The sequence below is a fragment of the Netta rufina genome, assembly GCF_964035555.1.
Source record: "Netta rufina genome assembly, chromosome: 3".
Classification (NCBI taxonomy): domain Eukaryota; kingdom Metazoa; phylum Chordata; class Aves; order Anseriformes; family Anatidae; genus Netta; species Netta rufina.
The window spans coordinates 26,160,898-26,182,252 of NC_140125.1; the positions used below are offsets into that span (position 1 = coordinate 26,160,898).

Sequence of the window (21,355 nt, forward strand, 5' to 3'; positions counted from 1 at the left end):
CCAGCTTCAAATCTCCTTTTTGCAAATTGCCATTCAGCACAGACCAGTCATTGGACACTGGAAGTTTATCAAGAGCTATTCTTGCTTTCAAGCAAAGCTAGCATTTGTCTCAGGTCATCTTACATTTACTGGGACGAAGACTAGCCTACAGCAGCCCCCTTCTCTGGTCACTCGCTGACTCCCACCAGGCAGTCATCTCCTTCCAGCCTACCACCACCTCCTTGTCTTTTGGTGTTTGGAGCACTTCAGATTTTCATTGGAAATGTGTCAGGATAAAATATTTCTTTAGTTAGCATAAAAGCTCAGAGAAATATAGGCTGTGATTAACACAGAACCTCTTTATTTCAGTTTCACATCTCCTAACAGAAAGCATCAGTGATTCATGCTGTTCTGAGAGTGCCTTACATTTCATATGTATGAGAGAGGATTTCCTCAGCAAAGGTTAGCAGCCTGTGGAATAGACTAGAGAGGTTCCTAGCCCAGTGATGTGGCAGGGGAGTCATTACATCTCCCTGAGTAGCAGAGTTAGAGCAGGCTACTTACTTTCTGTATAGTTTTTTAGCACCCAAGGGCACAAACACAATTTCTATCTCAGCTGTATGGGTGAATTAGAGCACATCTTCTCTTCTGCCCTCTCCATTGGGTTCCCTCATGGGACAGGCAGCCTGTACCTGCATTTGCTGTGCCTCAGAACTGAGTTTGTTGCGATAATGAGCACCAGTATCTACCAGTAGAAGTTTTTTCTCACTCTGCTAGCAGCTGGATTTCTCCAGCAGTAAGGAGCCCAGACATCACTAAGCTTAGCTAGTGTATGAGTGATATGATGTTATGGTTTGCTTTATTAACTGGATTAATGGTTTATGAAGAGGGATGATCGCAGTAGAATGAAACTTCTGCTGGAAAACAACAACAACAACAAATAAATAAAAACTGACCTGTAATAGCATGCTCAAAAAATTAATTCATTTCTTGCTGAGGCATGTGGCAGCTTTGCGTTATACAGCACATAATACTGAAGTCAGTACACTGAATGCTTGGCTAGCTTGATCCTTAACTAGTAAAATGATTTGAAAATGGACTTAATTTACTCTGGAAAGAAAATGAAATTATATACTTGCATTTGTGTATAGTATTATTATGCTAAATTACTAGCAGTAAATATGATCACTTAAACTCCGAAAACTAAACATTATGACACTTTTCTTTCTGCAAATCTATCCCAAAGAAATCCGTAATGTAATCATCAGATATGTTAAGGGCTTGAATTTAAAGCACAAACTTAAACAACAGTGGCTAAAACTCTGACTGTCCAGACATTCCCTTTGGAAGTAAGAATGTGAATGCTTTGGTGACACAGCTGAGCTGCTCTGCTTTCGTGCCTCCTCTCCCCAGCCCATGCCTTTGAAAACCTTTTTTGGGGAAAAATGACTCAGTTACAAGGGCAGGGCAGGTTCTGCTTGGCAGAGAGTCCTTCATTTCTTCCTAGCCCAGCAAGCCTGCAAGTGTGAGAGGTTTCTAAAAATGGAGAATGACTGATTCATAAAAACGGAAAACTGAAGGAGGCCAGTGAAAAAAATTCTTCAACTACCCAGCCACAATTTCCTGTCACCGCTGAAGAGAGGTGTGTTCTTAGGCAAACATTTTCTAACCTTTAAACAAATATTTGGCTTGAAGGTTGGGAAAATACTGTTTTATATCAAAGACATGCCCATTCTCCATCACAACTGCAACTGTACCTACCAGATGTTGCCATAAATTTGATCATATTATGAAGCCTATTGTGTCTGGTGAACTGAGTGCACGTGGTCCAAATGGAGCCCAGTATGTCAGACGTATTGTTCTAAATGGCTTTTCTATTATAGATTGAGACACTCAGTCATCTGGACATCGAGGGGACAAGTGATTAAGTAATTGGGTAGAGTTGGCCAAGCATTCCAAATTGGTCCATGGGTTCCTTGACCTCTTGTTCTGCAGCAGTGCTTAAATGCGTGTTGTCTTAGTGCAATGCAATAAAGCATTTGTTTGGAATACTCCCTCCAAAAGCTTGTCTGCATTACATTATTTCAGACAGTATTCATTTTTAATTGTCATTTATATTGATTTAGATAGCCTTTCACCTATATACCACCATTTTACAGGAAAATATATATGTATATATGTATGTATATTTTAAAGATACACTGATGACAGTGAAAGGTGCTGAAGTGACGATGCAGGGACATGACTTCTCTGCCTTTATCTGTGCTTCTGTCAATTAATTTCTGGACGTGTAGCACAGATTTTCATCAGTTGTTCACTTCAGACCCCTCACCCTAATTTAATTGCACCGCATCCCTATTTGGTGCTACAATTTACATCTATGAAGGAGGCAGCTTGAAACTGTTTCAACAGTTGGAGCCTTTTAACAGTTTAGGAGTTCAGCCATAGGGGAAAAGTGCATCTTTCTACCAAAACACCCAAGTGTCTGTAATGCCCCCTCCCCAGTTGTAAAATTGGATTCAGAAGGTGCAAGTGCAGGCACATCACACATACATTTGTAGGCTGAAGCATGCCTGGGCTCCTGGCACATGATCTAGTCTGCTTGTTTGGCCTGCCACATACATACCTCCTACAGCACCCAAAGGCACTACCTGGCCAGGCATTCGGCCTCTTTGCCTTCAGAATTACGTCCTGACTATGTGACAAGAGACAGGGGTACGAGCCCCTGGAACAACTCAGCTGTAGGTGGCAGTGGGGAACGGGCCAGAAACTGGATGAAATGTCCTGCCAGGCCAGAGTCTGCCCGTAGCCTCGTTCAGCTGTCGTATGAAAGGAAATGCGAGTGAATCATTCACAGTTTCTGGCATGCAAAACTGTTTTGTGACTTTCATTTTTGTATTCTCCTCCCATTTTAGTCCTTACAGCTTACAGACGTACCTCACAGATAAATATATGTTGCTGCACTTGATTTACTCTGTCCAAACTCCCCAGATTAACCTCATTAACTTCCAAATTTACAAACTGCTGCTTTCTTTCTATGGCAGTGGCTGAGATGTGGGGCAAAAGCAGCCTGCTCCTGCTGGGTGCGGTGCTGAGATCCCATCTTGTTTACCAGAAGCTGTGCTGGCGAAGCCACACTTCTCTCCTTCTCATTTCATGTGGCAGGGAACCTTCTTTGTGGGTTAACCGTGTGGTTGCTGGCCAGACCTCGAGATGGGCACAGGAGGAGTATTTCGAGTGAGGCTTGAGAAGATTGCTGTGTTGGGCCATCACAGAGGGCTGACTGGATGGTGCGTTACATGTAGCGTTATCACTGTGGGCACTGATATGAGAACCAGCCGGGCGTTTCTCATGATCAATTCTAAGTATTTTCAGGAGTGCAGCACTGCATACGAGGAACTGAGCTTGGATGGGGCTTCAGGAGGCCACCAGCTTCCAACCCCAGCCCCAGGCAGGCCCCGTTGTGAAGCCAAGGCTCGGAGGAAGCTCCCGCTGACGGGATCTCAGAGCCCACCGCCCCGGAGGCACAAACCCAGCCTCCCACCACCGCTCCCCCCCCCCCCCCCGCTGCCAGCGGGGCGCCCCCGAGGCGCTCAGCCGCGGTGCCCGGGCTCCCCTCACGCGTGAGGGGGGCGGAGGGGCGGGGACCTGCGGGCACCTCCGCGCACAAAGGGGCCGGAGCGGGCACCCGAGCGGGCGGATCCACCGCCGTTACGGCCGTTGAGCGGCGGTTGGCGGCCGTTGGCGGCGGCGGGGCGGCCCCCGGCCGCGCTACCTGCGCCGCGCCGCCACGTGAGCGCCACATCAGCGCCGCTCCGCGCTCCCCAAGCCGGCAGCGGCAGCCGCAGCCGCAGCCACGGCAGGCGGCGGCTCCGGCCCCGGCCCCGGCCCCGGCCGCGCTCCCCGTCCCGGGAAGATGCTGCAGTCGCTGGCGGGCAGCTCCTGCGTGCGGCTGGTGGAGCAGCACCGCTCCGCCTGGTGCTTCGCCCTGCTGGTGCTGGGCTACCTGCTCTACCTGGTGTTCGGCGCCGTGGTCTTCTCCTCGGTGGAGCTGCCCTACGAGGACCTGCTGCGGCAGGAGCTGGGCAAGCTGAAGCAGCGCTTCCTGGAGGAGCACGCCTGCCTCTCGGAGCAGCAGCTGGAGCAGTTCCTGCTGCGGGTGCTGGAGGCCAGCAACTACGGCGTCTCGGTGCTCAGCAACGCCTCGGGCAACTGGAACTGGGACTTCACCTCCTCCCTCTTCTTCGCCAGCACCGTGCTCTCCACCACGGGTAAGGCCGCCGAGGCCCGGGCTGGGCCCCCCGAGGGTGTGGGGCCTGGCCCCGGGTGCGGAGCGGGGCTGAGGCGAGGCCCCGGCCCCAGGCGGCCGGTGAGCGGCTGGGAAGTTTGCCTCGGAGCCGGGAAGCCGCTCGTTCACCGGCTCGCGGGTTCACCTGGTTAGGGGGCATCCCGCGGTTGAGGGGAGAAGAGACGCTTTACATAGCCAGCGTCGTGTCGCAGAGGCTCTGAGTAACCTTGTCTGCAGGCACCGAGCTCTCGTCCCACCTGCCCTTGGCTTCAGGTGGGCGGTGGGATATCTCGTGGTGGTGATAACAAGGAGGCATCCCAGAAATGAGCTGGGCAGAGTGGAAGCGGGAGGCATCCGAGCCACTGGGTGACTTCCCAGGACTGTCACAGTTTGCTTGTGTAAGCTATCTTTTATGTAAGGTGCACAACCCAGGACAGCAGTGGTGCGACCTCCCACAAACACGTACATTGATGCCCTTGCTACATGTTAAATTATTAAAAGTGAAACTGTATTTTAAGTCCGCCCTACTTAGCACTAAGAGCAAAAGTATTGACTTTAGTTAATTCTTAAAGAGGCAGTCACTGTGCTGATTGCCAAGCCCCCACCTCTCATCCCCCTGTCCTCTCCTGAACTTTTGGTGCCTTTGAAAACACAGCAAGGTGGGTGCCCATCTTCTGTGAACTCTGCAATGCTTTTAGAAATCTCTTCTTAGGGTCTCCATCTCCTTTGAATTTGGGGTGGGGGTGGGGAGACGACACCTTGCTGTCAAGCTGTTTAAAAAAAAATCTTCCAGATTTGGTTTAATATCTGTGGGTGAAAGTGCATGAGCGACTGAATTACTTACTGAAATAAATAGCTAAGGCTTCTTGAATAAGAGAAACTTTAAAAATTCACCCTAAAACTAGTCCAAACAAAGGGCCTTGCCCTCTAACTGATCTGAGTCTTGGCAGTACATTGGTACTACTATAAATGATGATTTTTTTTTTCTCTGCCCTGAAGTGATCATTCTTACTGTTAATGGAAATTTAATGAGCTGATATCAATAATGACATTTAATATTTTGCAGTATACTTACTTGATCATGTTTTGGCACTTCCTGAATGATTAGAACAAGCATTGACTTTTTTTTTTTTAACAAACAAACAAAAAAAACAGTCATTGAATCTATAGATCAGGTTGTCAGCTCATTATAAAGAGTTGGATTTTTTAATTTCTTTTTATATTTTATTTTTTAAAATAGGGTTATGGATTCTACTCCACCCCTTTGGTCCTACTAACTAGACAAGGAGTTTATATAAAGAGAAAGTGATATGCTTGTGACATATGCAATTAAATGTTTCCACTGAATACATTTTTAAGCTTTAATCAATACACAGTAGCAATAGTAGTGAGACAAGCACGGAACTGTGATAGTACTTCAGTGCTAAACTCTTATTTTTCAACAGTAAGGACAAACATGGAAAAGGGAACCAGTGCTGGTGGTACCAACTGATGGTTGCTTCTGGGCTAGGAGAAGCAATGCGAAATTGCAGGGAGTGCTTGAATGTCCCATATGTTCAGCTGACTGAGTTTGCCATTCATCATGTAAATAAATGCACACCTACCTCCTGTTCAGAGGACAAAGCTTATCTCACAGCCTTCTAGTTTTCTATATAAAGCATATGGGGAAAGCATTTAATTTTAGCATGCTCAGCTCCACTTCTTTTTTTCCTCCCATCCTTATTATGTTCTTTGGCTTCTTACTAGCTAGAGAAAATCCTTGAAGGAAATGACAAAGCTACTTACGAAGTCTGAATTATTCTTCAATGGAGGACATTTGCAGATTAGATACAATAAGGCAAATTTTTACTTGGAAGAAATTCACAGAGCACATGCAGACTGTCACAGGACAGTCACAGGCTGCCTGAAGGGTGGGTGAACAGAGGGCAGCAAAATGGGCTGGGGGTGAGGCTTCAGCAGATGACAGCAGTGACTGGCAGCAGGTTTAACGACTTCTAACATATTTATTCCTCCCTGTACAGATTAAGCAGTCATGCAGAATGACATATGAGCAGTCTGCAAGATGAAGCAATTTGGTCATTAAGCACTGACAACATAAACACTAAGAATGTACAGTTGTGTGCATTTAAATAGCATCTGTCCTGCAAACTCGTTACAATTATGTCCTTACGCACACGTATGGTCAGTGCTAGATGTCATGAATAATTTTGCTGAAGCAGTTGTTTCTGGTTGGCTTTGTTGTGGGGCCATTATTAGAGACAAAACACATTTGTATAATAAAAATGAAATAATGTTTTGCACTTGCTCTCCCAGGTAGTGGGCTTTCACTGTTAAGCTCTAAGATTTTACTGCATATCAGTGCAATATGGGAATGCTGCACCATGGGGAATACCGTAGGCAGAACGGAATAAAAAAGGAAGATGATATCACTTGTGCTGGAAGGTTTGAAGAGTAAAGTGGCTTTTATTTTTGAAGGAAAACAGATAGGAGAGGAAGGGAGATGCCAATTTAGGAACGTAAGGCCTGCATTTTGACACACCTTTTTGGAAAGGGTCTTTTTAGCGTAGGGATATACCACAGCATTTCATGAGAAAGGAGGATAAGTCTTATTCTGGCTGTCTGGCTTTGAGTATTTTTCCTCCATCACAAATATGTCTAAGGGTTTTACTTAACATCTGTTCACCAGAGGGGATGGTGAGAAAGAGCTTCTTCGGATCCTTCTGTTTTGTGGCAGAGTTAGCAAGACGCACTTTGCCCTGACCTCAGGAAAGGTGAGGAGAAGTTGTCTTCCATAACAGCAATGCACATCTCTCATTTTTGTTTAAGAACAGACTACATCCTTGTCTAAACCACAAGAGTTTAGATTAGTAAGAAGAGGGAGGAGAGAGCTGTTAGTATTCAGATGCTTCTGAAGCCCATAATGTGGCTGTCTGTGAGGTGGTTAGTGGGTATCAACATCTGCAGAAATTAGCCTGTACTAGTTTAAGTGTTGTTAATGGGGACTGGGTTATGTTATGCCACACCATGAGGAGTGATGCCCAAGGTCCATGATGCACTGGCTTCAGTTTTCTGCTTGCTGTATTCTGAGAAGAGTAAAGAGATCTGTGTAATAACTGTAGCTAGATGCTGACAGCATCTAGTACCTTGGAAGTGCTCAGCTGAGGAAGTAGTAAAGAAACAGTGTGTCTTTCAGGGAAAGTTTTAGTGTTCAAGTTACATAGTTTATATGAGCTCTACCAGCAAGCAGTATGAGGAATTAACGAATGTATCATTTGCTTCCTAAGGGCTTTCTCTGTTAGGTCTGATTTCTTGTAAGCATTGTTACTGATGACTTGCAAGAGAAACTAAGCTCTGCCTTTCTTATGAAAGACAGCAGACTGGGAGGTGGTGCTGGAGTCAGTGGCTGTGCTGCAAAAGAAGGTAGGCTTGATATGAAGTGATTAGGGAGGGAAAACCCTGTCAGTCTGCATCATTTTCTCCATATTCTTCTGTCAAGAAACTGTCTCTTATATTTCTGCCTCCTGGGGGAACAGACCCCATATCCAATGCAGACTTAGCGTGCATTATGAATCTTGACAAATCCATGGACAATTAAGGAATGATGTGAAAGCATCATGATGTCTTTGCAATAAGCCACTGTAAGATTCATACATGCTTATAACAGAGCCCTCAGGTTGAAGAGACCACATGGGAATTTCATAACATATGGAAGAAGGTGAATTTAACTTCATTAGAAAAAAGATATTTTAGAGGCTTTAGGCAAAGAAGGCTTTTATTTGTTCTAAACTTTATTTTAGTGTAAAACTTTTTTTTAATACAGATATTGTAGGCATCAGAATACGTGGTCTCTATCCCTGAGGATGACTGTATTGCCTCATTAACACACACTGAATAAGTGCATTGCATAAGTAATATCAAATACATGTCTAGAAACCTGGCATAGGATTTCCTGTAGCTTGTATGAATATATACAAACTTGGTGATAGTTTAAACTTGGTTACCTCTGACTCCAGCAGAAAACTGAAGCTTCATTATACTGCTGCTCTGCCTGTACCACTCATGGATCGCTTAAATACCTTTGAATTGCAGCTACTGACCAGGTCTGGGATGCCAAACTTTGGGAAGGAGCTTTTAAAGAGTTGTTAGTTACTTAGAAAGCAACAGGAAAATGGAGCTTGCTGGAGATTATCTAGGAGATGAAACTAGCTGTGCTGTGCTGTGCTCTGCAATAGAAGGATGTTTGTGCAGGAGTACTGGTAAGGAAAGCAAAGGAAAAGAAGAGGCAAGTTGACAAAGATGCCAGAGCAGGATTACATTCAACATGCCAACTGTTTAGATGTTGACTTAGAATGTGAGAAATCACATTCTTTTCCCTCCTTGGATCTGAACACATACCCCAGGACAATGGTCTGATGTTACAGACTGCTCTGGCATCAGATAGTCATAGCTGCTCCCTCAGGCTGTTCCCTTCCAGACAGATCAGGAACGACTGTCTCCTGATCTATTGGGATGATAGATCAGGAACCAGACATCCCACTTCTTGCTTTGGTAGTATAAACACAAAGGGAAAGTCCTTCTGTCTGCCTGTGTGTCTGCTTTCCTCTTGGGGAAAATCCCAATTTTTAAAGACCACAGAACAGCTCCAGACTTGCTGCTGCCATATTTCAGTTTGGGCCTAGGGTTAAGGTGCTGTCTCCTGGGACACAGGAAACTTGAATTCTGCTGAATGCTGTTCTCAGAAGAAGGATTTGAACTATGGTTTTCTAGTCTTGAGGAAGAAAAAACAAACAAACAAAAAACTACCATTCCGTATGTTAGGAAGCTATAGGAGAAAACAAGAGGAATACATATAGAATAAGACAGGGAAGGTAGACTAGATGCTTCTGGTTTCTCCATCTTAGAATGTAAAAACACGGAAACATCCGAGACAAGTAAAACAACCTCAAATTTAAAATTACCCAAGAAGGAACTTAAGTTTAAAAAAACAGCCCCACCAACAAACCCCTCAACTTTTCTGAGTTTGGATGGGGAAAAAATCAAGTTGATACGAGTTTTATAAATTATTGGTATTAGTCAAAGTTAGTAAACTTTTGGGGAAGGCTATTAGGCTTCATGCTGCAGGATGCAAGCTGTTCTTTAGCTAGCAGAGATGACAGCTGCAGCCAGTAGCCTGGTCATATTACCTCTTGTGTGCCTGGGACAAAGTTCTTGTCTTCTCTGCTAAAGCAGACAGCAGCAGAGAGGAAATCCGTGCATGTCCTGTCTCATGTTCCGGGCCAGCTGGTGGTTCCTGGTTTCTCATGTGAGCACAGCCATCAGCTGTGCCAAACTCCTGCTCGTGCATGCCAAAATAAAGGGCAGCAACAGTAGCTCTAATCCAATGTTTATGCTTTCCAGGTCAAGGAGTAGTAAAGACTATCTCCTGGCAGAAACCAGAGAAGCCAAGGAGTAGTGTTACTGTGTTATTGCTCAGAGCAGTGCTGGCTGGTGCTGGATGAAGCGCCTCTCTTACCTGCTTTGTCCTTGCTTCTGCATCGCGCTGTGCTGCCTGCCTTGCTAAGTTCCCGGGGATGAGGAGCTAACCCAGCAGCTTTCCACACTGGAAGGACTAATACTACTGCCTTTCTTGTCCTTCCATTTCAGGTCTGAGGTCACTTTTCCTCTAATGAAGGAGAAAATAATAAAAAAGAAATTAATAAAACAGTCCATTGAACATAGAGTATAACTGACCTCAGGACTAGGTTGATGGTATTCTGCCCTGGGCTTATGAATCAATTCTTTTCATAAATGGTAACTTTGCTATTTCTCTATTTTTTCCTAATTCTGTTGTTTTAAAACTACATGTCATAGACAGATTGTATGGCCTCTAGTTACTCTGTTATTATTTCTAATTATTACTCTGCTTGCCTTTATTTTGTTCTGTGATATTTACGTCCTTATTGAAAGGAAGAGTAATATCTCCAAAAACTTGCCTTTTATTAAAAAGTTTGTAATCCTTTCGCAAAGTTGGAATTTTTACTACTGCTCTGCTGACGTCTCTAGATTGATTCCTAAGCCAGAAGTTATGTACACTTTCAGAACAGGACTTCTAAAATGCATGCATTTAATAACCAAATTCTGCAGTTCCTAGCCATTGTTGAATAGGATTTTCACTTGTATGTGTATGCAACTTAAAGTACCTTTTTTGAAATACCTGGTTTTTCTTGGTTTCATTTTTCTATTGGCTGTTTTTTGTTCTTTGTTTCATTTTGACCTGTAGCACCATTGTTTTAACCTATGCTTTATTTTGATAGAAGAACGTGATGATCCAGGGAGAAATTTCTGGTTTAGCCACTGCTCCAAGTTAATTATGAATTAGGCCACAAGCTGCTAAGCCATATGAAGACCAAAATGTCCCTTGGCATGTGCAGAAGTGGAATTTTAGCAATCTGAGGAAAAATTGGGATACCTTTGTGAGTTTCAATGAATTCAGGATTAGAGAGTAGCAATAAAATGTTTTTTAAGAGTTAGCTACTTAAATTCCTACTGCGTCTCTGGATCTGACCTCAGCTGCTTGTAGGTTGATATTTGTACGAAATTTAACTGTAGCCCTAGAGTGGTTACTAATGATGACCCAGGAGACCCTATGAGAAGTGTCACTACGTTTTTCTCTAAAGAACCTAGCTAAAGTCTTTTATAAGATTGTCCTGACAAGAAACGCAAAGTGATCTGTTTAAGAAACAGGACAGAAAGAAATGAATAAAACAAAGCTTTTCAAGTGGCTGTGCTTCAGAAAAATGTCAGAGTGGCTTTTTCAAGAACAGGGATTTTCTCTCCCTTGGAAAGAAAAAGGTACGCGTTCATCTCTGAAAGCAGCGGATGAAAACTTGGAGGAAAACCTCATATGAATCAAAGCTGTCACCAGACCACAGACACAAAACCACTGAGTGTTATCACAGTCCGTGTTCTCAAACGATTTTTGTGCCAGTAATTTAAGCAGCTGCAGAAGGCATCACAGCGACTTTGAGGCGTTGAGGCAATGCAGACACAGAAGCAGGGAGATGACCAGGGAATACAGCCTGATCTCACCTGGGAGACAGGTTTTGTCAGCAGAACAAGCCAACCCAGCAGTCTCGGTACCACTCTGCTTGGGTGTGAGAAAGCGGAGCTGCTCCCTCTGACCAAGCTGCATACTATTTACCAGTAGGAACTTCAATAACAGCTTTCCATCTTTCTCCTAAAAATCGTGAGTCTAGGCTGATGTTAAGCTGACACGGAGTAGAGACTTTCTGCATTCTTTTTTGTCATCTACTACAAAACAAACTTCTGGAGTAGCCAGAACTTCTATGCAGAATGTTTTCAAGCAAAACTCAATAAACAGAAACTTAATCCTAATGATACGTGAATGTAAGTTCTAAATTTTGGCTTTTACAGATGTAAATTCACTTCAAGCAGCACTTAGATTGTGGGACTGGTTCTTTGTTGTACTGGCTCTACAGTTCTATTATGGTGGTTCTATTATGCTGAAATGAGTATAAGAGGAATACTTTTCCCAAATCAATATGAAAATATTTTATTTAGTCACTAAATATGATCCATCCAGTGTTTACAGTAATGGAACTGCATTTAGCTGATATTGATATGACTGTATGCCATTAAAATAACAACTAGGGTACATATTTGTTTCAGTTTAAATACTTGCTGCAGCGTTGGTAAAAGCTATGTGCCAGGCTTTTCATACAGAGACATGCAGTGAGACTAAAAAGGATGAGCCCAAGGCTTGTCTCTCATGCTGTTGGGGAAGGAAACGTAGTCTGATCTACAGAAAAGGACACAACTACTAAGCCTGTGAGAATCCTGCCACAAGTGCATGTCTGCTTTTGCGTCTTCCTTTCAGCTGTGATGTTCTTAAGGGTAACACACGAGTATCCCGAAGCTAAGCAGAATACAGAATTGTGGGGCAAAGGTCTCCTGCATCAAGGAAAAGGAGGCAGCTGGCTTGACAATGATTATAAAATTTACTGCTGTTCCCCAGATTCTTCTCCCTTTGGGTTATATGCAAAGATTAGATACATACTCTAACTAGTTATTTTAAAATGCAAGAAGAATTCTTGGCAAGAAGATGCAAAAGTGATAGATGACCTCAAATTATGACAGCACTGGCTTGCATAGGGCTCATGCTTGCTCTTATCTTAAAGCCTGCACTGACCTTTCTCTTGTGTGATAGTTGGGCTTTTACTTTATTTGTTGTTTAAAGTGTACAAGGAAGATTCTGACCACATATTTTGCTAGGCTGAGCTTTTGAAATGTGATTGGCAGGCTCAGACATTGTAACGTGCAATAGTAGCACCAAAGTCTAGAGGCAAGCTAGAGTGGGTGCCCTCCTTTGTGTTTTATATAGTTTGAAAAGGGTTTTGCTCCTTCAGAGTCACCAAATGCAAAGGCAAGACACATTCTGGTTTTGTCTCTCCCCTAGTAGGCTGGAATCATAGTAGGATTCATGGTGTTAAAGAAAGCTGTAGTAGGAAACAGCAATAGTGTGCTCTGAAAGTAGCAATGTGTTCAGAGATAGGTTTGAAAAAAATAGTAGTAGCTCAAACGTTTAACTTTGGGACACTTCATTTTACAATCCTTTACATCTAACTTCATGAAAGGGGGAAAGAAGTCCTAAAAATATCTTCTTGTGCTCATGATTAACAGGAGAAGGCCATGAAATCTCTACTCTGTGTATTATTTAAGTAGCTATTTACCCAACTGCATATTGTATGAGACAGACATAGGCCTACAGGAAATAAGAAAACCCTAAAGGAAACCATAGAACTTCCATTTCTTCTACAGCTTTGGAAGCTTTAGTGTATATGATTTACTAATGGGTAATTAAATTTTCATTTCACAGCATGTCTTGTTACTTACTTTCACAGTTACATATTAACTTGGAATACTGACGCAGTAGTACAGCTAAAAGGACTAAGACTCAGATGTGTCATTGTGTTACCATTTGGAAGTCCTAGCTACAGAAAACTGTAAGAGTGATGCACAAGAAGGAATGCAAAATGCTGTTAATCATCTGAATGGTTAGTATTGGGCAATGATGAATTAAACATTAATTGGGCAAAGGTGAATTAAACAGGCTCTTCTGTGTAAGAGCCTGTTTAATTCACCTGTGTGTGTAAGCTTGTCTGTTGAGAAATCAAGGTTCACAACCTGTCTGCTGGTCCTGTACTGCAGCTCCTGTTGGGCAAACAAACAGCTCTGAACATTGCCTGACGTTGCGTTCTGTGAATCAGCAGTGCACATTGATAAGACGAGAAAATCTAGGGATAGGGCAAGCTCCTGCCTTACTTCATTACTGGAGTTATTATACGTTTATGCCTATAAATAGTATGCCTATATGTTCTGCCTATATGTAGTGCAAAAATAAATCTTTATCTCTCAGATCTTTCCGTGCAGCCATTTGTACTACTTGAAGCCTGTTGAATGTTCGGGTCATGCTTTCTGGAGTAACTGCTATCTGACAACTTTGTGTGCTGCGTAGAGGAAAATGTCACTTATCCTAGAAGTTGTTGGTAATAACAAATCTCAGCCTCAACTAAAAGATAGGAATTCTTTCAACACCATAAACGGCTGTTCCAGACATTAGCCTTGCATTATACCATGTCCTTAGATGTCACAAGGGAGATGGTGATAATCTCTCAAATCTCTGAACCACCTTCTAGAAGTAGATGCTGAAGCACATGTGTAACAGGAACTGCTTTACTGGCTAAAGCACTTTCTGTCCCACAAGTAAAAGAACAGAAGTGTTATTTCTGTATGCACTTTGCAAAAGGATAAACTGAGTCAAAGAGAAAAAAGCAGTTGTGAAAGTTCATGTAAGCCATTAGTATGGCTGAGAATAGGAGCCTGTGAATTTTGTCTTGCAGCTCTCTGTTCCTCCTGCTAGGTGCTAGGTCATGTTTCCCTACAGTAAGCTGACTTTTTCCATCCCATAGATGTGCTTTAGCACGCTTTCATTTTCTTGCATTGGATGGTTGGGTTGGTGGTGTTTGTGTTTTTTTTTGTTTGTTTGTTTGTTTTTCATTTTGTTTTGGTTTTTGGTTTATTTTCATATTGTTTTAGTATGAGTTTCTCTGCTCAGTAATAATAGTGAAAATTGCAGCTTCTTGAATAAGGACTTAGAGAAGCCATATCGAAATCTGTAATATGCATTTCTGTGTCTTCCATGGAGACTCCAGAAGCACTGCCACTCCCATCTAGGAAATAGTTCAGTTGTGTACTCTGTGCAGAAGACAAGATGGTTATCAGTTAATGCAGCCCACACAACTTATCAAAAGTGTGAATAGCCTTTATGGGAAGAAGGCAGAGTTTGTTCTGCTTTAGCATGCTGGTTACCTCTCCTTATATCTAGTAGAAAGTTTGCCCAGGGTGAGGTAAAACAAAATGTGCTGAGCCTACCAAACAACCCTGCCACTGGAAGGAAAATATGTTGGACTGTTGACTCCCAATGTGTGGTGCAGCCTTCTTCCCTGTGCTAGCTCTGTTGCTTCCTGGACCACAGCAGTAAGCCAGCTCAGTTTATCGGCCTAGAAGAAAAGCAGGTGCTTTCTGCAGGATTAGTTTGCTCCAAGTTACTGCAGTCAGATAAGCTACAACCAATGCAAGAGGGGTAGAGCCACAAAGGGAAAAGGATCTTCTTTCTCAGCTGCAACTCTTACATCAGATACCTAACAAATTGGTGAAAGCATGGGAAGGATCAGAAATGCATGGCCAGATCAACAACAGGTGTAAAAGGAGCTGGCAACCTAAGAATGTGTTCCTGTAATGATGATGTATCTGACAATTGTTCATTGCCCCTCATGAAGGAGCAATATTTCAAGCAAGATTAAACTGACAGCTAGCAAAGCTGAAAGAAGCTCCTCTTTGTTGATAGATATGCTGCCTCTGACATATTTCTACACCTTGCTAGGACTCTATCCACTACCCCATACACACATCTTAGGGGGGAGCTTTATTTTTACCCTGCTAGGTAACTAGCATTATTTGATAATTTGTCATTTTTGAATCTAATACAGAACTAATGCAGTCCTACCTTTGTGTTTAGTTACCGTAACTAGTTCGTAAGTCCTGATCCTTGAAAATTACGAGAAACTTGATGTTTGCATAGGGCCAGGCTCTTGCAAAGAAATACCTCACTTGAAAAGATGTGCTAACTATCAATTTGCACATTGCTGACCCTGGCTCTTCACTGCCTGTCTTTATTTTGGAACCACCAGCCAGTTTATCACCTTCTTCCCCTGCCAGTACATTGGCATCTGAGAGCTGCCATTTACAGCATCCCACGTAGAGCCTTTTTCTTGATGGCCTTGGTTTGCACATGCAAGCACTGATAGGAAAGTGCTGAATGTGAACCCCCCACACAATTCAGTCTTTCAGGCTGGGCAGATGCTCAGCAGGTTGATGTATATGCTGCCTTAAGGTACTGGAGCCTGAGGAAACGGGACCCAGAATCATTGATCGGTGTTGATGGTCTTGGTCTGATGCAGTAGGTCCAGAATTATGAAGGAGCACTGCATTTTTGATGAATTGCCCTATGGATTTAATGTTGCCTGCTTTCACTGTGTGCAGGGCTATCTTATTCTGTCCCCAAGAGGCTAGGATGATATATCTGCACTAGGTCAATCATACTATAGTTGCAAGAATTTCTGAAGATATCATATACCCTACCAGGAGGCATTTTGCTAGCAAGCTGGAAAAACATTCACCATCTTAAAACAAATTGCCATTAATCTAAACAGACAATAATGGTGTTTGAAACCCCACAGCATTTAAATTGTTCTATCTTAATGTTGTTGGCTAAATGTCTTGTGTCTGTAGTTTGCCTTTCTAAGCACTACATTGTGATTTATTTCTAAAGAATTTCTAGTTAAAGCTGTCTACGGTTCCTCTTATGAACAGAAATAGTATGTGCAATTACAGTGCTGTTCTTTTCTTCTATTGTCCCTGTATTTGTTGGTAGGGCATACAGTCGTGATTATGCTGGCTATCCTGATTCCAGTGTGATTAATTTAGTTCATGGTTCCTGCAGTTGGTGTTTGCTGTATGGGCTGTCCTAAATGTGTGAATGATTCAATACTCAATATCTGTAAAATCTGTTTACAGTTCAGTAAGCCAGCTCGCAACAGTTAAAGTATTTCCCCATTGGGTCTTGTAAATTAATGTTCTGTTTTGAATGTGAAAGTGTGAGTCTGTTCAGCTAGGCTATATTTGGATGGCAGAGTACCATCAAACATCGTGTTATGGACTGTGATTTGGAATAAACTATCTAATCTGAAAGATATTTCACTTTGGCCATTGATTAAACTTTGTCTTTTAATTTCAGAAGTGATAAGGATTACTTTTTAATTTAGGAATGAATATTCCAGGTGGAACATACCTTCCATAAAACTGGAGATTGATGCGCTCTAACTGTGTATTTCAGTTAGTTGGTTCACTGATTTCTGCTATTCGTGTTGATTTGCATCTGTTTTGCTCCACATACTGTTGAATCCTTCATATTTCTCAGGAACAGCTATTAAAACAAAAGGTAGGGATACGACTTATTTGTATGCAAACGCATTATTATGTCTGATGTAAGCATGAAATACTGAATTATCTTACAGAGATATGTAAGGACTATGTGTCTTCCTCTGTCAACAAGGGAGCTGATGCTAGTAATTTCCCCAAGTTCCACATGTCAAATCTACAAGATTAGAAGTATACGTTCCTATTCCCCTGCTGTATTTTGTAGATAATACTTTCTTCTACGTGAGGTTGTGTTTTAATGCAAAGATGCTGCTTACAGGTTTGATTTTAACTTTCCTGCATGAAATTGCTTAATTTTTAATGTTGTGTGATAATTCTTTACTGCCCACAATACCAGTTTCATTCACTGTTTTCATGTCCTGTTCTTCCTGATGGTCCAATAAAGCAATTTTTGTTTCAGAAGTGAAGGTGGGAAGCATACTAATTTGCAGCTGGTTGTTTCTTTTTATTCCCAGCTGGTTGGAAGAACAACTGTGGCTTGTTTCAGTGCAAGAAGTGATAACATAGCAAGACCAGATAGGTATTCTTCACTAATCAGATGTGATGAAAGCACTGCAGTAAGTGCCACTGCAACACATTTAAAGCTTGTGACACCTCCCAAGATGGATTTGGAATGGCACCAGGTGCCTATTACCAATTTTAGAAACCTCTTCCCACTACACAGTACCAGACTTGTTCTCTTCAAGCTGAGTACCATACTGCACAGGTGCTGGGCTCATCAGTGGCAGCTGGCACATCCCTGTAGTATGTGCATAAACAAGGTCTTTCAAGTGGTGGAGGCTGAAGTAATTGATAGAACTTTAAAACCTGTTACAGAACGATTAGCAGAGGTAGGGAAAGAGAAAATTACAGCATGAAATGAAATCATGGTTCCAGACCTTTCCCAAGAAAGAAAAAGCTCTATCTTCTGCCAGTCTCTTCAGAACGTGTTTATCTTCTCACATTCATTGAAATGAAATGCTAAATGCATTTCTAAGCTGCTAAAATGAATTTTTCTGTAGGGGATATTGTTGCAGACTGCCATATCTATAGACAAAATCTAGAAGTATTACTGTTGTGTTAAACATATCACCTTTATGCTATAGACAAGGTGAAAGTCTCATCGAGCTTTTTATTAAATGAACACATGAAATGAAAAGATCATGTGCAAACTAATGACTAAATCTAGTCAAAAATGTCGCTTTCTTTCCTGGTCTCTCTGCCAAAACATTTTCCACGTTAAGGTTTTTCTTTCCAACATTGGATATTCAAGGATGCGAATCCTAGGAAGAACTGCAGAAGGGTTTGTACCTCTTCTCAATACCTTGAAATTGGTGTTGAAGATCTTAAGAAGGTTTTTAATGAATCCATTTCTTTACATATTGATCTTGGTGATCTGTGGCTTCAAAAATCCATTATTGTGGGAAGGTTGCTGCACGTGTGTTGCTAAACAGAATACAAAAACCCTTAACAAAAGAGAAGAGCAAAACCTTGCCTTGTTTTCTAACATTTCAGAGGACCGCAAGTAGACCTTCCCTAGTAAAGCCTGTTCACATTTCTTTTTTTTAATCAAATTTTAGTTTCCCAGGCAGAGTTTGTTCTGTCAGGAAATATTCATAATAAAGTAATCTGATGGGGGGCCCCACTTTGATACAGATTTTTGACCATCTGTTGCCTAGCGGGCAGGTAAACCAATAAAAGAATAATTGGAATTTTCCTTGCTGAAGTCTCAGAGGAGCCCTCAGGAAGTCTAACCTTGCTTTTGACCTGTTGGGGTTGGCTTTTATTCAGCAGACTTTTGTCATTTTCATCCTTTTTTTTGCCCCCATTGAAAAATGAATCCTAGGTTTCATGGAAAATAGCTGTTGATACAAGAGACGTGTTTCATTACTTATGCTAACTGCTTGCTAGAGGCAGATCTAAAAATATGGTGCTCTGGTTTTGGATAGGTATTTCTAGAAATATGCTGTTATTGAGAGGTTGGGGGAGGAAGGGGATGCAAAATCCCAACCTGAGATGGATCCTAGTTTGATTGCAGTTTAACCCTATAGGGTCTTAAATCCGGGATAACTCTTGAGAGGACCCGAATTCTAGTATACAGACTTCAGATTTAGGAAAAAAAAAAAAAAAAGTAAAATGTTTTTAAGGTAAAACCAAGCAAACCTAGCAATGCACACATATCTTTTGACCACCATCTGTGACAGAACTGAAGCCTGAATGCTTCCTCAGAGGTTTAGCAGACTTCTGTCTGCTGAATGTGCTCGCGTATTTAGTCTTTGTTCCTGCACTGAGCACTGTTTGAAGCCATGCACACAGAGCATGAAGTCTTTAATGACACTGCTCCAAAAAGCGTTATTGAAGCTACCAGGACTCTGAGAGAACACAGGTCCAGCCCACACAAACCTCATACCAGGCTGAAGGTTTAGCTTGTCATAACAAAAAAGGTCCACAATGAACAGTTTTGTAGGTACTATGTAGCTTACTGTGGGGCAGTAGGGTTTAAAAAATCTGGCTTACTGTTCACAAAGGGTAAGTGGGAAAGCTCTGCCAGCCGAATGCCTGGGGAGCCCAAGCTTGTCCTACAGACTACGTGTCCTTTCTAAAGGTGTGTTTAATAGCCCAGGAAATGGGTTATATGCCTCACCTGGAGTCCTGCCACCTTTGTCTCACACACAGCAGGTCCCTTTCTGGTGGTAAGCAACGTGTGCTTTCACGTAGGCTGTGCCAGAAAGGTCTAACAGTTCCCTTGGGCTGATAATGTACGCTGCACTCCCATGTAATGTATCCAGGCGGGGTTAAGGAGATGCAGTGTCTGTCTGTGGCATGAAACAATGCTATTGTTTTTCACTTAATTATTACCTTTTGAGCTGTATTTCTCTCTGACTCTGCTTGAGAAGAGATGCTATTGTGAGGACCCCTCACTAATAACCATCTGATGTGTGGGAGGGACTGAGTTCTGTACTTACTCTTCGGGCTGAATTTGGTTCCCATGCAGTGGATCTGCTGTTTGTGTGGCTCTAGTACAGTGCAGCCTTTTGCCAAGTAGCATCAGTACCAATCAATTCCTTAGAGCTACTGGTGTGCGAATGGGTTCAGCATTATCATCGCTGCTGTGCAGTTGGAAGGTGTTTTTGCTACTTTAAATAGAAACTATAGGTAATAACTGACTAAAACAGCAGTCACTGTAAATTATCAAATGTTACCGCTTGCTAGCCTTTCAGTTTGCCCATCCAGCTCTAATCTTTGCATCAAGTTACATGCTGTGATGAATGAGGCATAGAGTGAACCTTGTGGTGGAAAGAAGTGTAGGATATTGTATTAGAATTAAAAAAGTATAAGCACTCCCTTGGGTTGGTGCTGAGTTTCGTCTAATTTCTCCCCAGTTTATGGAATGTCCTTGTATGTTCTTGAGAGCTGTGGTTCAGGTAGCCTCACAGTATGAATGCTGTCATCACTCATCTTGCATCGCTGTGTTTGAGTCATGATGGCAATTCGGAAACGTTACTTTAGAGAAGTGAAGGGCTTTCATACAAAAACCTGGAGCCCATCAGAAGAGGAAACGCTTTCTGTCTAGGGAGCTATACTCTTAAGATGCTCTGTCAAGGCCCTGCAGAATATGAATGCAGGAGGTGATGCTAGAGGAGCATCAATTAAATTTAAACTCTGAAAGAAGCTGAGGTCTGCCTGATTTCTTGGTCCCAAGTCAGTGCATCTGCAGTAGTGTTTTGGTTCAGGTCAGGCATGCAGTGCCACAAGTCCCTGGATCGTTTCTGCTCGTGATTCACGCTGTGGGCCAGTCTTGGATCATTCAAAGTGGACTCCTCTTCGATTGAACAAAGCTGAAGGAGGTAGTCTTGGAGAGCAGCAAAGTGCACCTCACCTGTTAATGTACATCCAGTCTTCATGAACAAAGTAGAGCAAACCTGAAGGTAAACCCTCACTTACAATGATGACCTTAGGTCCATGCAACTGATTGTTCCACTGTAGCACAGTAAGTGTGGTCATATAATGTAAACAAAGTGGCCCTAGAATTCTTGCCCCCTCCCCCCATTTCTTTCTTCCATTGCTATACTTTATATTCCAATAGTGAAAATAATTGGTTCTGGACAGAAATTGGTAGATACTTGATCCCTTAAGTAATATGATCAAATGTAGCTTTTTTCATGAAATTGAGATGAAATTTTTAAATAAGACCTCAGCTCCCGTTTCACTCAAATTATTTTCCTATTTTAAAGGGCTTGGTTTTCTGACAAATCAAACACAAAAACATTTTCTTCATCATGGCACCTTGTTTCTCTGACTACCTCTTTAGAGAGTAGAGAGTTAGCAAAATTATCACATTTTAATAGAAAATTACCATCTGTAAATAAAAATTTTAAATCTCCCTGCCTGCATTGGCTTCAGCTTTTCTCTCAGACATTGAAATGATAACAGGGTACTTGTACTGCTTTGTTTTGTCACTTGAATTTAATTGAAAAATGCCTTTAACACGCGTTCTTATGTCAGTGCTTGTGGATTATGAGAGTAGCTAACTCACAGGTGGTGCATGGT

At 42.4% G+C, this 21,355-nt stretch overlaps 1 protein-coding gene across 1 annotated transcript in view; it reads left to right on the top strand.

Moving 5' to 3' along the window:
* Positions 1 to 3,895: 3,895 nt before the first annotated feature.
* KCNK1 (potassium two pore domain channel subfamily K member 1) overlaps positions 3,896 to 21,355 on the top strand; it is a gene marked incomplete at both ends in the record, with an annotated part of 30,136 nt that continues 12,676 nt past the window's right edge. Inside the window, one exon of the mRNA XM_084284147.1 lies at positions 3,896 to 4,250. Within this exon, the coding sequence (XP_084140273.1) occupies positions 3,896 to 4,250 (355 nt within the window). The remainder of the gene's footprint in view (positions 4,251 to 21,355) is intronic.